Genomic DNA, 17072 nt, shown 5'->3' with positions numbered 1-17072 from the left:
ATGGTAGTGTGAATGAATGAGGCCGTTTATAACGGCTCTGGAAGTGAAATCCATCAGATGTGCATTCCCCATAAAACAAGGTGACATGATTGCACCCCTTTTAAGTTTTATAACCTCAATATTTGCCATAATGAAATCCTACCTAGTGTGCCAGAGTGTTAGAGGTAAGTGTGTGAGAGAGTTAGTATGTGGGTGTGTAAGAGCCACACCTGTCCTCGTGTCTGAACTTGTGCCATATGTTGTGCCAGCATAAGTAGGCTGTCTCCCACGAAACTAAGACAGCTAATCCCCATTGGTCACTTGTCTGTCTGAATCTGCTAATATGATATCACTGGTTTTATTGCACGCTAGAGCTGAACAGTTAATCAAAACTAAAATCAGAATCGCTATTTGGCTTATTAATCGACGTGCAAAGGCTGAGATTTATTTAAACAAATATATGTGCCTGTATTAGAGTGAACCGGGATACTGTGTTAATTTATACGCATAAGTGTTTAGTGTCTCAGTTCAGAATTACTACTTTACACAATCTGTATTTAAGTAATCTCTGCAGTTGCTTTGCTTATCACATGCATTTGAAACGCAACTCGCCAAACGTTTCAGCAGGTTTTTTAATGAGAGGTTTAGATACCAGAAAAAAAGAACCTTTTTGCAAAAATAAATTTAATTGTTCAATGTTTAAAAATGAAGAAATTAAGACATGAATATTAGTATTGCAATTTGAAAGTTTTACAGTAAAATAAATTATTATAATTTTACTTTATTTTGTAGTAAAATATATTATTTTTTGTATTATTATTATTATTATTGTATTATTCATTGTTTTTATGTAATAATAATTGTATCATCATTTTATTTATTATCTGTATTTATAGTTGTGTTTGGCATAGTTGTGAAGCCCTACAAACAAGCACAGTAATTATGGAGCTCTTAAAAAAATTGGATTTTATAAATCACAGTTGTATTTGCAGTTTTTAGTTTTTTTTGTTCCAAATCGTGCATCCCCATGGCACACTTACAATGCTTTTGGAGCTTTATAAATTTTCCCTTCAGGCGTCAGTGAGATTTTCTTTATTTGGCTTCTGTTTTTCGTGTAATTCATTCAACAAACCGTCTTGCTTATTTTGAGGCTCTCATAATAGCATAAGGTTTTGTTTTAATGATTGTGACTGTATAAAAATGTAAACAGCATCTGTGAAATGACTAACACAGGCTAACGCTTTTCTTCCCCTCTGTCCTTTATAGGTATGGACTCACAAGTTACGGTCTGCCCACCACATGTTTATCAACCCCAGACAAGTGCCTTTTGCAGAGCGAAGAAAATCGATCCCAGCAGCTGTGTTTACCATGAGAAGATCCCTCGCACTTACGTGGTCGGTGTGAATCTTGGCATTGCGCACCCTACATATATTATACCTTTATCGAGAATCGAAGCTTTGACTAGCGAGAAACCCTGCGTCGTATGGGACATCTTGAAACAGACTGATACAGCTCCACAGGAGCTCCTCGGAAGGGCTTCCTCACCATACAAACGTGTGGCATCGGAGAGCGACCTTCAGTATTTCTCCAGAGCGGCCGCGGCAGTTGAAGAAGAAAGTGGAGACGGTGGCCAAAACAGCCAAAGTAGTAGTAGTAGTAGTAGAAGCAGTGGCGGTGCTACAGAAGGGCCGGAGCGAATCGAGAGGAACGGTGGTTTGAATTTATTTGACGGAACCCAAAGATGTGGGTTTAAATGCAAAGGGGAGGAGCTTGAGAACGGCAAGAGCATCATGCAGATAGTAGAGGAGCATTCGACTCTACCTGCCATGTTGCAAACAAACCTTGGGAGCACGACCGCAGTAGGTGTGGCCCCGCTTGAGCAGAATGCAACCAGGACGGGGGCAGTGAGTGGGACAGGTGACGGCGACTATCAGTTGGTCCAACACGAAGTGCTGTGCTCCATGAAGCACACCTACGAAGTGTTGGAGTTCTTGGGACGTGGTACGTTTGGTCAGGTGGTCAAATGTTGGAAGCGAGGCACCAATGAGATCGTGGCAGTGAAGATACTGAAGAACCACCCGTCGTACGCCCGCCAGGGCCAGATCGAGGTGAGCATCCTGGCCCGACTGAGCGGGGAGAACGCCGAGGAGCACAACCTGGTGAGGGCTTTCGAGTGCTTCCAGCACAGAAGCCACACCTGTCTGGTGTTCGAGATGCTGGAGCAGAACCTGTACGACTTCCTCAAGCAGAACAAGTTCAGTCCGTTGCCGCTGAAGGTGATTAGGCCCGTTCTGCAACAGGTGGCCATGGCGCTGAAGAAGCTCAAGAGCTTGGGCCTGATCCATGCCGATCTTAAACCGGAGAACATTATGCTGGTAGATCCCGTGAGGCAGCCCTTCCGTGTGAAAGTGATTGACTTTGGCTCTGCCAGCCACGTCTCCAAAGCTGTGTGTTCGACGTACCTGCAGTCTCGCTACTACAGGTAAGCTGTGCTTTATTTCTTTATTTCCTCTAGTAGGCTGACTACCGGTTATCTGTGTTTAAGCATAAATAGAATTTTGGAATTTGTGGCAAGTATAAAGATATAATTTGTGGTGTTCGTTTGGAGGAAGTTGAACTGAGGAAGGTTTACTTAAGCCGCACTTCCTGTCGGGACAATTATGTAATTCTGTCTATAGCTTTTGTTAAAGTTTGATGGTAAGCTCTCATTGTAACCGCCATGAAGCTACACCCATACTAACTTTATGTAACTCCAAAAAAATAAAAACCATGACGCACTGAGTTTTTGACCAGTTTGGTTCCCTCTCATCTGCTTTTTTTTCTAATGGGGTCAGTTCAGTCCATGATGGCTGTACTTTGTGTCTCTATGTGGTTGGCAGTTCTTAAGGAAGAATGTGGTTTGCTGAAATGATTCATGGGACGTGGAAACTTAAATTAGAACATTCCAGATGTTTGTGTTTTTTAAGTTCTCTGTCAAACTTAATTGGTATTTTTTTAACCCCAAAATTTCCTTTCATTCTTTTGGTTTCTATTGTAGTAAATGGATAATTCAGCCAAAAATGAAAACTCATGTTGTTCTGAAGATGTAGGACTTTCTTGCTTTTTCAGAACACACAGTGCACAATGCATTATGCATTATTATGCTTTCAAAAAGTTTGGATTTTTTTTTTTTTTTTTTTTTTCAGCAAGGATTAATTAAATGATCAAAAATGGCAGTAAAGACATTTATAATGTTACACAGAATTTCTATTTGAAATGAATACTGTTCTTCTGAGCTTTCTTTCATCAAAGAATCTGAAGAAAATGGATCACAGTTTACACAAAAATATTAAGCAGCAACATTAGAAAAATATTTTTATCATTATTTGCATCATTAGATTTTTGAAGGATGATATGACACTGAAGACTTGAATTATGATGCTGAAAATGCATCACAGTTTACTTTAAATAGATAGAAAATGATTATTTTAAAATGTAATATTTATATAATATTTCACAAATTACTGTTGTTACTGTATTTTTCATTAAATTAACACGTTTTAAATAAATAAATGCTTCTTTCAAAAACATCTAAAAATCATACAGACCACAAACCTTTGAATGGTAGTATATGCATTTTGAAGATTTTTTTTCAGCTGTTTTTGTCTGTAAGTGGGATACAAGACAACATTAAACTCAATAACTTTCACTGTGTGGACAAAAGCACTTTTCAAAACATCTTAAGAAAATGGCTCAGGTTTTGAACAGTGTGTGGTTGAGTAAATTATTCTTTTATTTTTGGGTGAACTGTCCCTTTAAGTAATTTTTTGCCACTGGAAGGCATACGAATACGTTTCGAATATAATGTGACATTGCGGTGCGGAGTACAGTCTGTCTCTGCAAACGTGCTCTGTTTGTGGAGAAGCTATCAGCGAGCAAGATAAAGAGGAACTAGGCGCTAGTTTAAATAGGCCATTTGAACTCTTTGTACTTTGGCACAGCCGCAGTTTGAAGCCTGCAACTGTATGAACTCACGGCCCATGCAGGTGGCACATGTGAATGCATCGCTTTGCATGGGAATGAGATGCACTGAGGAACGTATCTGTTGGTAGTGCTGTCTTTGCACTCAAACGAAGTGTGATAACAGATGTTTTTATAGAAGGTTATGAATAATCATTCACTCTCGCTTGTTTTTCCCTTTTGTTTTTGGAATTTGTTCATGACTCTTTGCATAGTGTTCATGTTAAATCATTACATAAGTACTGAGTAATTTTAACGAACAACATGTACTTAATTTGAGTGTTTTGTAATTGCGCATTGTGTGCCATCGTAAGTAATTTGTCACAAGTAATGTTTTTTAACATTATCATTGTAATATAAAGTGTTAACTTCATTGTTAACATCTTCCACTTCTGTTTGCTTATAAAGTGCACATTTTGTTCTATAAACAAACACAAGTGCTTATGGTTAACTCGATTAGTGTTCAAGTATTTTGTTAAACCTAATATTTTTAGTTATCAAATTTGAAGGATTCTCATATATTAGGCTATGTCTTTGCATGTCAGATGTTGCTTTTTTTTTCGTAAGCCCCATGTTGTGGCCTATATCTGTAGCGTTTGCATCCCAAAGTGGGGGGAAAAGGGCAGTATGTGCTTCTGTTTTCCATTTGTCCCCTGTTTCTGTCGGCATGATCGATGTCGTAAGAATCCATAGCTTGTTCCCAGCACAGATCTGGCTCACCTAAATTTAGGGCGGATCTCGTTGTGTTCATAGACGCTGTGGTATGTGAGGTTGTCATGACAAGCATTTATTTTTCATACTTAGAGCAGGCTGTGTTGAGAACGTACCCATGTGTCAGGAAGTGAAATTTTGCAGGTGTTGTCAAATAGCAGAGCTGTTTTTATATTTCAAACTGTTTTAGAACTGGTGTCTGTTTGTGAAACATTTTCTCATTTTTATCAATAGAAGAGTGACATTTTGAGTGAAACCTTATAATAATTTAGGCAACAATGATGTAGTACTTATGTTTTCAGTTCAGTAGCACAAAAGGATATTTTTGCATTCTCATTAAACTGTTTTGGTTTATAATTTAAGCTTAATTTTCACCCCAGTCAAGTAGAAATTAATGAAAAAATGCCAGTGTATTTTAGACATTAGACAAATTTGTCACTGAATATTAATGATGCTTCAAAATATTAATATGATTTTTTAAGTGTTCATTTAGCTGAAAACTGAAACCAAAAATGTTATTTGTGTATGCTTCTGTATACTGTGATAGTTCAGCCGAACAAATTTGACACTTAAGAACCATTTTTGTTAGTGCGTCCATTTTTGTTAGTGCGTCCATGCTTTTGACATGTTTGTTGTAGCTTATCCACATAAGCCGTGTTTCCATTACCCTTCAAATTGGACTAAATACACCCAGCGGAAACGCATACATTTCGCAAAAACTCCCATAGCCTATATCGCAAAAGTTTTTCCGCTCACATGAGGTGGTTTTTCAGGCAATTTGAAAACGAATATCAAGTTCAAGTTCAAGTTGAGCTTTATTGTCATTCCGTTACATGTGGGGACATACAGTGGAACGAAATGTCGTGCCTTGCAGGACCACTGTGCTACATAAATACAGACATACAACAATGATTAAAAACACTATAAACCTATACACAACTAACCTACTGACAGATTTAACTAGAAGTATACTATATAAGTATTTACCCTATACAAACTAAAGAATAAAGGATAAAAAATACAAACTATACTAATGCTTCACAAATACTGTACATGTGCAAAGAGAGACATTTGAGTCAGCAGCTGGTTGGGGAACAGTGCAGGATGATTTGTAGTGCATGAGCTTGTAAACATACATATATTGCTGAGTCTTTTGTGGGATTGTGTTCATAATTCAGAATATTTCACAAAACTTCAATGGAAACAGTTTTTTAGCATTTACAGGTCACCTGGTGTACGTAAAATTAATTCAGATCATTCTTTAAGTGCCCCTAATAACATGGTAACATGTTTGTATAATTCCCATGCTCTACGTTGGCCGGTCGCGAACTTGACCCCGCCCACAAACACGTAATTGTACTGATGACTGATTCTCTAATCTCAGGGAGTTTAACACTGGATTCACAGAGCGCTTGCTCTAGAAAGATGCTCAGTACCCAGTTTATTTGGACCAGCTGGCTGCACTGAATCTCAGACTGTAAGTATGATTAATAATAGATGTTTGTTTTCCATCAAGCGTTCGGAATATGGAACTATTGCAATGGGCAATAGGTTGGTGGTCTTGGTAGACCAATCACAACAGACTGGGCCTTCTGACCAATCAGAGCAGAGTAGACTCACGGAAAGGAAGGGATTAGAGAGACTGATTCTTGGAACTGCTTCAAACGAATTGTTTGCGTATCGCTGAAAAATGAGGTGATATTAAATGCATATTTTGAGAAAACAATAGCATTTTTTGACCTTGCGTGCATGTAAACCTATTGTAGGAGACTCCCAAAGCAATATTAGGAACCTTAAAAATGGCATAATGGGGCACTTTAATGTACTATAATCTCCAAGAAACCAATGTTTGTTTATACCAGCCGCACCACTGCATGATTCAGAAGCGTGACTTATCGCGAGAGGAAAAAATTAAGTTTTAGTTGCATAACGTTGGTTAATGGAAACTGTCATTTTCACAATAGTTTTTTGACATTTATAAAATATCGCAAGTTTTGTGCAAATCAATAATTGAAATGCAGCTATTGTGTGCATGAAATAAGCAGGAAAAAAAGCATCATCAGAGAAGTGCTATATTAAAGTCACTGTTTTGACCCTCCAAAACTATTTTGTCTGAAACTGAAGAGTTCGGTCACATTGGAAATTGGTTTCCAAAATTTTGGTGCATCACCACTTGATAACGCTGCAGAAAAGGATATCAAGTGTTAATAGTGGTATCCCTAGTTGTAAGTCTGGTAATGTACTAGTGGCCCTTTGTTAAAATAACCGCTGTGGCCCATTAATAATTCACTGTGTTGCTTAGGTCAGTGTGTGTTGAGTTCCACGTAAAGTGAGGTACCTGCTTCGGTTTCAAGTTGCTACAGGAAAGGGTCATTAGGTGCCATGGATTTTTTTTTTATGGCCTCCTGAAGTGACTCATCGTGTTGTTTCCGTGACACCCATGCTGCCTTTGTTTGGCTGATTCATAGGATTCTTTCTTCTCAACTCAAAAGTAGTTTGAAGTATCCAATAGCAGCCACTTAAATGTCCATTCTTTCCATGTCAAAATTAATTTTCCATATACTGGTTATCTTAATTTTTCCTCCTCCTCTTACAGTTTATGGGAGATTGTCAAAAATCATAACCTGGAGAAAGCAATGCACTTTTGTGATGTGCAGAGAAAGCCCTTAAGTTGATTTTAGTCTGCTTTAAGTGACCCAATACAGTTGATGAAGCCACTTTAAGTGACAAAAATACATTTGTAGTGTTGCAAAATTGATTTTACTCAAATCAGCTCCAGGTTTCCTCATTTAGCTCTAGGTATTGAAACAGGCTATTTAACCACCAGAAGGATAATGGTATCAGAACATTGGAAACAATGTTAAAACCTAGGAAAACTGATATACACAGGGCAGTTGCATAACAAGCCTCTTGCATTTAACAGAAGGCCGAGTGACGGGACCCGAGTCTGGTTGGCCTCAGTGGATTGTGTGTGCTGTTCAAATAACCAGCAGTCTGTACTTGGAGTCCTGCACTATTAAACCCTAAAGTTGGGCAGGTGAGAGAGGCCCTCCACGTGGTTTCAGGGTCCTTGGCTTTGCTGAATTAGCATAATTTTGGAATGCTAATTTAGGGCCTGTTTTTATGTGCAAAGGGAACAATTTTGGTACTGCTTGTAAATGTCAGCTTGTTTTTCCTAGATTTGCTGTGCCTAATTTTAGCCATTTCCGTGGTATTTCATATCCTGTAATGTGCATCTTAGAAGTTTACTTCATACCTAGAGAAGTGTGAAAGACATTGGCCTTGTTTAAAAATGCAGGTACTATCGTATCTGTGCAGGCACACCCATTGAAACCAAATGACAGGTTTTGCCACCAGCCCATAATAAGAATTATGCAACACTTCTGTTTTTGTTTTTTTGTTTTTTTTCGTCTCCGTTATTGGTCATAAAGTTTAAAGTCCTTACACTGGCCTCTCCTCTGCTTTAATAAATCTGTTTTTGCTTCAGGAAGATGTGGAGTGAATCATTCAGCTAAAGTGCGTTCAAATTTAAGACCTTGACTTTGCCCAATGTCAGCCATTTATTCTTATGCCAACACTTTTTGTTTTTTTGCATGTTTTCCCCACTAAGCTTCCTTGAAGCCTCACAGTAAACAAGACTAATGGTTCGCAAATAATGCACAACTAAGTGCAACCTCCTGCGCAGCATCTAAAAGCATAAGTGGGCCAATGTAGCATTCCTAGCAGCAGCAGTTGTGATTTGTTTTTCATGTAAGACTACGGTCTTCATGCCTCCATATGTATAATAAATCTTGACCGAGACCCATGTTCATCATCGGCCTTAGGAATGACCGTAAGTATGAACATCTGCTTTCTGTCGGTGTGTTTTAGATCATGTGAATGCCTGGCCCCCATTTGGAACGGACTTGCGCTCGCTTCAGATGAAGAAGACCTAATTGGCCAGATTCCTGGATTCCTAATGAGCAGCCTGAAGGGTTCGGTGGTATGATGCACTTGGAAAGAGAGCACACATCTAGTTATTTGTGTATTCCAGGCCCTTTGATGCAGCATTCGTGCATCACAATCCCCTCATGGCGTTAGTGGTTGGGTCAGGCTTTGCTGACTAGGTTTCGAATGCTATTTGACCTCTGAACAAATGGTAGTTACTGAATCCTAACATGTCCATCATGATGAGAGGCACCATGTTTTCATCCTTAGTGTTCATTCAGGATGTGTAGTCACTTGATGGTCTGATCTTGTCCCTTTCACATGACTGATTTTAGCGTAGCCATGTGACAAGCACTCCCAGTAGGATCACTTTAGTATGTAGGATCAATTTTGCTGTGTGCACAATAGTGATGCATCATCCAAATTGTCCATTGCTGGTTGTGTTTAGGTCAGCGGTGAATCGAAATTGAAATCAGACTGAGAAGGTTCATAAGTAGTGGTTGCCAGCTGTGTTTTAAAAGCCTGGAATCAGTTTGTGCACTTTGATCCATTTGTCAGATCATCTTGATATGTCGTGGTCTGTATATCATCCACTTGAGGATGAAACCTGATCGCACGCTGCTTCCTGTAATAGCTTACCATTGCTGTTCAACATTTTGAATTGGGACAGGGTAGGTTACAGGTGTGAAGCCCTATACCTTCCTTGGAACCTGGAGTTTGTTTTACATGCCATCTGGTATAAGGTTCCCATTTCATCTGTAGAAGCTCCTGGCTCGCTTCCCAAACTTCAGAGCTTACGGCATCAAAAGTTTTTATGCATGTGATTGCAGTCTCATATCACCTTAGTCACGTCTAGATCCAGACCTACTCAAAACCTTGACATGAAAGGTTTTTTTTCAATAGGAGTAAGCTAAAAGAACATGCTGAATCTGTGCCTGCAGAATTCCACAAAGTTCTGTGGATTTGTAAAATTCTACAAACGTGTTGTTCATTGCACATTCTCTTGAAAATTGACTAATTTGAAAATGCTCTCAACTGTTAACCAAGAGTGCAGCACTCGGTTTAACACAAAGTTAAAGTTGCACTGGAATCAGGAAAGAATACAAAAAACTACAGATTGTCAGCCAAATCAGATGTTAAGCAGTTAGAAGCCTTTAATGCAGCTTCACTCATTACCTCAGTCTTCTCATGAACATCTAAACCAAATCAATACCTAATAATATAGCTGTTCATGCTGTTGCTTCCTGAGATCATCAGGCCTTTATAGAGGATTATTTTCAGCTCCGTCTAATGTACATTGATTCCATTGAAGCCGGCCAGACTGTCTGCATTTCTCAGCATTTCCGACGGAAACTGAAATGATGCAGTGTTGAAAAGGCTTTGTTTATTGCTCTGCTGCCTCTGCCTCATAACGCTCCATACAAACAACACTTCCGTCTCTAAAGAGCTTGAAAAACTGAGCTTAATTTTTTTTTTTTTTTTTTATTGTTTTTAAGAACTTGGTTTGTTTACCTGGCAAAATAATTGGTCTATCTACCTGAATCACTTGTTATATTCATATTATTGAGATGCTGTTAAAGCTTTATTAACATAACATATATTTTGATTTAATTATTATTTTTTATTGGGAATCTGTTTTGCTGTCACCTCAGGAATGCCTAGCTTCCATTAAAAAAGAAAAAAAGGATTGGTTGGTGCTATAAACCCTAAACTCTCTTCTTGAATAGCTCCGCTTGAGAGGTCCCACAGAATGTGATTTTCTAGCCAATGTGTTTTCATTGTACGCTCCGCTTCTAGAAATACGGGACGGCACACGAGCCAGGCTTTAGCTGAGTGTTATGTTGTACCCTTTGGGCGTTACCCGGGGAAAAACATTAGCTTGTCTGTATGTTTTGCAACACATGACTGTGTTATGGCTGGAAATGGGAATTAAGGGACTTGCTTCATGCTAGAAAATGATGATGCACTCATAAAAATAAATGTTCCAAAAGTTTTTTTTTTTACAGTGATACCATAGAAGAACCATTTTTGATTTCCTAAAGAACCTGTCATTAAACAGTATAAAGAACTGTTCGCTAATCTAAATAACCTTTTTTCCACTATAAAAGAACCTTCTATGCAATCAAAAGGTTCTGTTGATGTTTGAGGTTCTTAATGGAACTGTAGATGTCAATAAGAGTGTAGCTAGCACTTCTTCAGGACTTGTTCTCCTAAAACTAGCAAACGAATTGTGGGTGTTGTCTGACAGATCTGAAAAAGGGGTGTCAGAGGTGTTGCCTGACAGATTTGCAGCTGACAATTGCGTTTCATGTTATTTTGCATGTTATTATAAGTCCAGTACGCTACAGGATGTCTTAACAGCTCAGGTTGTGTTACTCAACCTAAATTTCCTTTCAGATTTCCCAAACCCCCGTGATATATGTAGGAACTGTGGTCCTCACGGAAAAGTTTTGGATGACTTGTAGGGGAAGTCCGAATAACTGCTCTCTGCAGTAGGAGATTAGATAAGCAGTGTTTGGGTGGGATTTGTTTACAGAGCGCTCTCTGACTGGACTAAGCAGGAGGGGCAGAAAAAACCCAGTGACCCATGTCTTCTCATTCTTGTTCACAGAAGCCGCTGTTAATGAAAGGCTTTAACACTGTTACGCTCCTGGCAGGCGCGTGTGGATCATCATCTGTGGCTACGTGTTCATATTCGGCTCTCTCCAGGCGGTTGACTGCATGCCAGAGAGAGTATAATGTCCTCGCCCCTTTTGTGAGCAACACAAGATGTTTAAAACTCTGGGGGTGGATTTCTGAAACTCCCACACCCTCGCATGCTGCCTGTTTGCAGTGAGAGACTGTTGACAGCGGTTTTGACATAGCTGATCTCCCTAATCTCACGTTCCGCCGACTTTTTTATTTTTTTAACATCCTCCGCCTGAAATCCCTTCCTGATCGTGGCGCTTTCTAGACGACGTGCCTTATGCTTGTTTTCTGAACAGCTGCAGAGCTCCGTTGGCCTTCAGAGAGGTTATTGTGTGGTCAGGGCTCGCCGTCCCAGTAGCCGCTTTAGACTGCGGCCGCTCTAGGCTTTCCGGCTGCAGCTTGAACCAGTTGACTCGGACCCCCCTCCTTCCCATCCCGCCGACCTCACAGGAAATAACTGATGCTGGACAGGGGTTCAAATTTAGCATGGCTTTGCTTGACAAACACTGACTTGTTGGTTCGTTCTCACTCAGAAAATGGCCTTCTAGCATGTGGCTACCATTAGCACTGCTAGTAAATTCCACCTTTTAGTCTTTCTTTTGGTCTTTAAAATATGATCTTGGTGGAATCAGGTTGCACGACAGAGAACAATGGATACACAATACCTTCCTTTGAAAACACTTTTGGTAAAGTTGATGCAGTAATGGTGAATATTGTCATGTTGCTGTTGTTTTCATCTTAGGGGTGGAAGATATGAACAAAATCTTATATATTTTGTTTCACGGTAGCGATACATATCACAGTATTTTTGCTTTAAAGGAACACTCCACTTTTTTTGAAAATAGGCTCATTTTACAACTCCCCAAGAGATAAACAGTTGAGTTTTACCGTTTTTGAATCCATTCAGCCAATCTCCGGGTCTGGCGGTAGCACTTTTATCTTAGCATAGATCATTGAATCGGATTAGACCATTAGCACCGCGCTCAAAAATGACCAAAGAGTTTCGATAATTTTCCTATTTAAAACTTGACTCTTCTGTCGTTACAATCGTGCACTAAAGGCCATTGCACACTGAGTCCGAATTTTTTGTCTGAAATTTTTGCACATTGAAAAATAAATACAACCTCAAGTTTTGTCAATCACGTTTGCACACTGCCTCCGAAATTTTCCGTCAAAAAAAAATTCGAATCGGGTTCGATTTTTTTTTTTGCGTTTTTCACATCGTATAAAGCATTTTGAGATGCTATGAGAAGGTGTTTTGACAATTCAGAGCCACCGTACAAAATAGTGTCAGACAAATTAATACACTTCGTCTTGCAGCACAGAGCACTTTATGACAAACAAATTGCAGAATACAAAGATACAGAATATAAAGAACTGCTGTAGCCTATTTTTTTATGCCTGGCGCGCGCCTTTCCGATGCCGCAGTTCGGTGTGTGTGTATCCATACCTCAGAAAGTCTCTGTTCAGGATAAAATGGTTCACGGAAATTGGTGGTCGTCTTTTTAATATGTGGATTCACCCAGGTGAAAAACAAGTGCACTTCCATAATGTACTTAAAGTGCTCTATTTTCGCGCACTAATTTTGTAATTAATACACTAAAAATGATCCTTTAGTACTCCTTAAGATAAACTTAAGATCATCTAAGTGTACTCAACTGTGCTATTTTGAGACACCATGAATATGTACTAAAATGTACTTTTAACATACTATCTTTGTATTTAAAAAATGTATTTAGCTACCACTTGTAGTACACTTGAACCCATCTTTCATACACTAGTACACTCAAGTGTACTTTAAGTGCATTATGGAAGTGTACTTGTTTTTCACCTGGGATCGCTAGCAAAGTATCAAACTGAGGCACTGACATCCTGAAATAAACTTTGAATCTCTCGGGATAATCCCGCAGCTCTTTGATAAGGAGGTGGAACTCTCCTTCCTCTCTGCACAATCTAAGGATTGGATGGACCCAATATTTCCTTTTTTCTTTTTCTTTTTTTAAAAAGAGAGAGGAGAACAAAATCATCCTCACTGCTTGAAGACATTTTGTATAGTTTTGCGAATTTTTCGCAACGGATTAATTAAAACGCATCGGACTCAGTGTGCAAGGTCTCTGTGCGTGACAAATTTTTAAGATTGCGAATGCAAAAAAACGCATGCGAAAATTTCGGACTCAGTGTGCAGAGACCTTAAGACTGACGGAAAATGAAAAGTTGCGATTTTCTAGGCCGATATGGCTAGGAACTATACTCTCATTCCAGCGTAATAATCAAGGAACTTTGCTGCCGTACCATGGGTGCAGTGCAGGCGCAATATTACGCAGCGCCTGAAAGTAGTCCACACCTAGGTAACTTATGATATAACTAGTATAAATAAATAACATGATAATATCGTGTATTGGCGATCTCCCAGGCTGACGATAGGATATGAAATTTGAGCACATCGTCCAACACTAGTATTTAACCGTTAAAGCAGCAATAATAACTCCGTTCAATACTCCCCTGCTCTTATGACACCGCCAGCGTCATGTCAGCGTGTAACCGCGATAGAGATGACAGTCCTAAATCTCTACCGGTTTATCATGTCTACCCAAATATCGAAATCTTACCTTATAATATTGTTGGCTGGTCCAAAACAAATCTGATTGTTGGAGAAATTAGGACTATTAAATCTGTATTCCTTCCAAAATAACCCTATATCCATCAGAATCATGACTATCGCAACAGTAGGTGTCGTCTTTCACTAAAATGAAAATGATTTTCTAGAATTGAGCACATCGTAGTAGGCATTTATCATCATTATCGTGTTGCCAGGGACGTTTGTATTTAATGAAATAACATATCACCATCTCGACATTTTTACTCAATAACTCATGTTCTCAAATATTTGTATTTGTGTAGTTGTGTGAAATTCTAAATAACGAGAAAAACATCACACTGTTTGTTAGTTTTTAGTCCACGCTGTTCTTGACTGTTGTTCACAAAATGAGCTTTGCACTGAAATACGCATTATGAAATCTAATCTTGCTCTAGGGGAAAAGGCTTGAACATTTGAAGTCTGGCCTAGACTCAAGCAAACATAACACGGGTGAAAATGCTGTTTCTAAGTAGTTTTAACAGTAACTCTCTTTGTTTGAGTTGGGAAGTCCAGACCTGCCGTGTTATGTCATCATTCTTTTTGACCTGATTTCTGTAACTTCCCCTGATTCTTTTACCTGAAATGCGACTTCCTGCTGACTGTGGGCTCATGGGAATTTTTTCTTCTAAGATTTGCAAAACCACAATGATGTAAATAGCATTCTTAAACCTGAATACATTTTTCGAGCGGGAAATCAATTGCGGTTACAATATAATTTGGCAGTATGCAAAATTAACATGTTAGTGTTTAGGGACTGGCCTAATAGCCTCTCGTCCTTCAATGCCCCTTGCTATTGAATTTCTCTGTGCAGCCAGAGCGAACTTATGTTAGGCTTTGGATTTAGTCTGTTTTCCCATCGCTATGCTGGAGGTTTATTGGGGTTTAGTCTGTAAGATCCTGTACAGAATATAGAGCACTCCTTTTGTTCTGTCACTGTGCCAAAACGTACTCATGTTTGTACTGTCAGTTAAGCCATACTGTTACCAGGGCAGAAAATAACCTCTCGTGCCACAGTTTTAATAACCACAGAACTTGAAACGGTAGTAGTTATGTGAAAACAACAACTGTCTGTAGAGTTCTTAACTGTGCTCTTATGTTTTATGTTATGTTATGGCATATTCACTATATATTATGATATAAATGTTTTTGCGGGACATTTAATGAAAAAAAATGGGTCTGTACGTGAACCATGCTGATTTGTTTTAAAAGTTTGGCTAATTTAGTAAAAAAGTATATTCAATATGAATTTGTAGTAGTTTTTGCTCTATCCACAAAACAAACAGTTTTTTTTTTTTTGCTATGTTTAAACCCATTCTGCAATTTCCTTTCTTCATAAGAAGAAAAAAATAGATATACTTTTTTTTTCAATGTTTCAGTAAAACACATGAAAGATACTTCATCTTTTAAATTTTTTTTCAACTGTAAACAATTGAATTTTGCTTCACATCCAAAACCTTACAGGATTATTGCATTTTGTTCTTTGCTTTTGCATTTAAATACTGTAAAGCAGTCCCATCCACTTGTAGCTGCACAAACACACCTAGCACTGCACCGTGTAGACCATCCCAGCACTTTTGTGTTTGACTGACTCCGTGATGACTTCTATTATAATGCGTCATTCTGTGTGTCCAAATAATGGTTTGAGCAGCTTAAAATGAATTACAGCATTTGCTGCTGCAACACCTTTGACTAGGTAGACAAGAAATGCAATAAAGAAAAACCTGTAACTTAATTTCAAAGCCCTGAATTTAAAAGGCAGTGTCACATAGCCAAGCCATTAGTGAATTATTCACAGCAGCTTTTGTTACAGCATAAGTAAGGTACTGTTGGTAGTTACAGCCGCTTACTAGTGACCTGGCTTGATATTCTGGTATCAATAGCTCTGGTATCAATAATGTGTATACATTAGGTGCTACATATGACAAGCTCGGACATACAACAGAGCGTTAGTGCCTGAGGAGTTTGCTCTGTAGTTGATTATTAATGCTGACCAGGGTTAATTGTGTGTCATCAGACTCCTCCTCTGTCATCACCCACTTTTGGTGTTTAGATCCGTCCTCATCTGTCGCTAGGCAGCCAGCATTTTCCCTCCGGTTGTCACGGTAGCAGATGTGTATGGGCCCGTTGACGTCAAAGCCCAGATCCAACAGCAGACTCGCGCTGCATCAGACCAGGAATGTTGTGTCATTAGGCTCCGGTTCATATCAATATGGATGCAAAGCGAGAGTAAGAGTCTTACTCTGGTTTCTCAAACCCGACCTACTGTGTGCCAAAATCGTATGTTTCAAGGTGAAACATCACGAAAAACTGACTTTTTCCGTGTTTAAGTGCTATAATCTGGTATCCGGTGCATCTACCAACCCAGAAAATGTGGAAAAGAACAACCCAGTAATTTTTTTTCTTTCTTTTTTTGGTAAGCTGTTCCTCTGCAAGCGTGTGGAAAAAATTAGCCCGTCAGAGTTCACCCACCCCCCGTGACGAAGAAAGGGAACTTATTTTATTATATTACCGCCCCTTAATCTGCAAGTTTCCATCTACAGCACCACCATTGAGTTTTCGCAAGTGACAATGGTGTACCAGTTCTAACGCAATGGTGAAAGTTCAATCAAAGCATGCTAACTGTTCTGTCGTTGGCTGCACTAACGATAACATAGAACACTCCCAGCCTCAGAGGAGACAAGAGAGCAGTGGATTTATTGATTTCTGTACTGCATTACGCTACTGTACTGTTTTTTGGCAGAGTATCTGAGCTGCGAGCTGTAAAAGCATAGCTCTATTCTGGAAAAGGGGGTGGGGAGCAGTTGCTAATTTGCATTTAAAGAGACATGGACGAAAACGGTGTTTCCATTTACACTCAAAATGGGCATTTGAAAAATTATATAATGACTGGGGAAGTATTTTGAGCTGGAACTTCAGTCACATTCTGGGGAATGTGTACCTGAGACTTGTATTACATCTTGTAAAAAGGGGCATAATAGGTGCCCTTTAACATTAGATGTGTATAAATCATCTTGATATTATCAATGATTTTTTCAATTCATATTGTAGTGTTTGCTCATCCAAACAAACGCTTGTTCGTCCTTCTCCAGAGCTTTCGTAATGAAGTGTCTTACTGCTTTTCAATCAACAG

At 39.0% G+C, this 17072-nt stretch overlaps 1 protein-coding gene across 1 annotated transcript in view; it reads left to right on the top strand.

The window, feature by feature from the left end:
• The window catches only part of LOC306868182 (homeodomain-interacting protein kinase 3-like), a 38262-nt gene that overhangs the window by 2181 nt on the left and 19009 nt on the right, over window positions 1-17072 (top strand). Inside the window, exon 2 of the mRNA XM_079414249.1 lies at window positions 1246-2461. Coding sequence (XP_079270375.1) covers window positions 1248-2461 — 1214 coding nt within the window. The 5' untranslated portion in view covers window positions 1246-1247. The remainder of the gene's footprint in view (window positions 1-1245; window positions 2462-17072) is intronic.

The sequence above is a fragment of the Barbus barbus genome, assembly GCF_936440315.1.
Source record: "Barbus barbus genome assembly, chromosome: 50".
NCBI classification, from domain to species: domain Eukaryota; kingdom Metazoa; phylum Chordata; class Actinopteri; order Cypriniformes; family Cyprinidae; genus Barbus; species Barbus barbus.
Note: the sequence above shows the minus strand (reverse complement) of the source record. Positions and strands in the feature narration are given on the sequence as shown.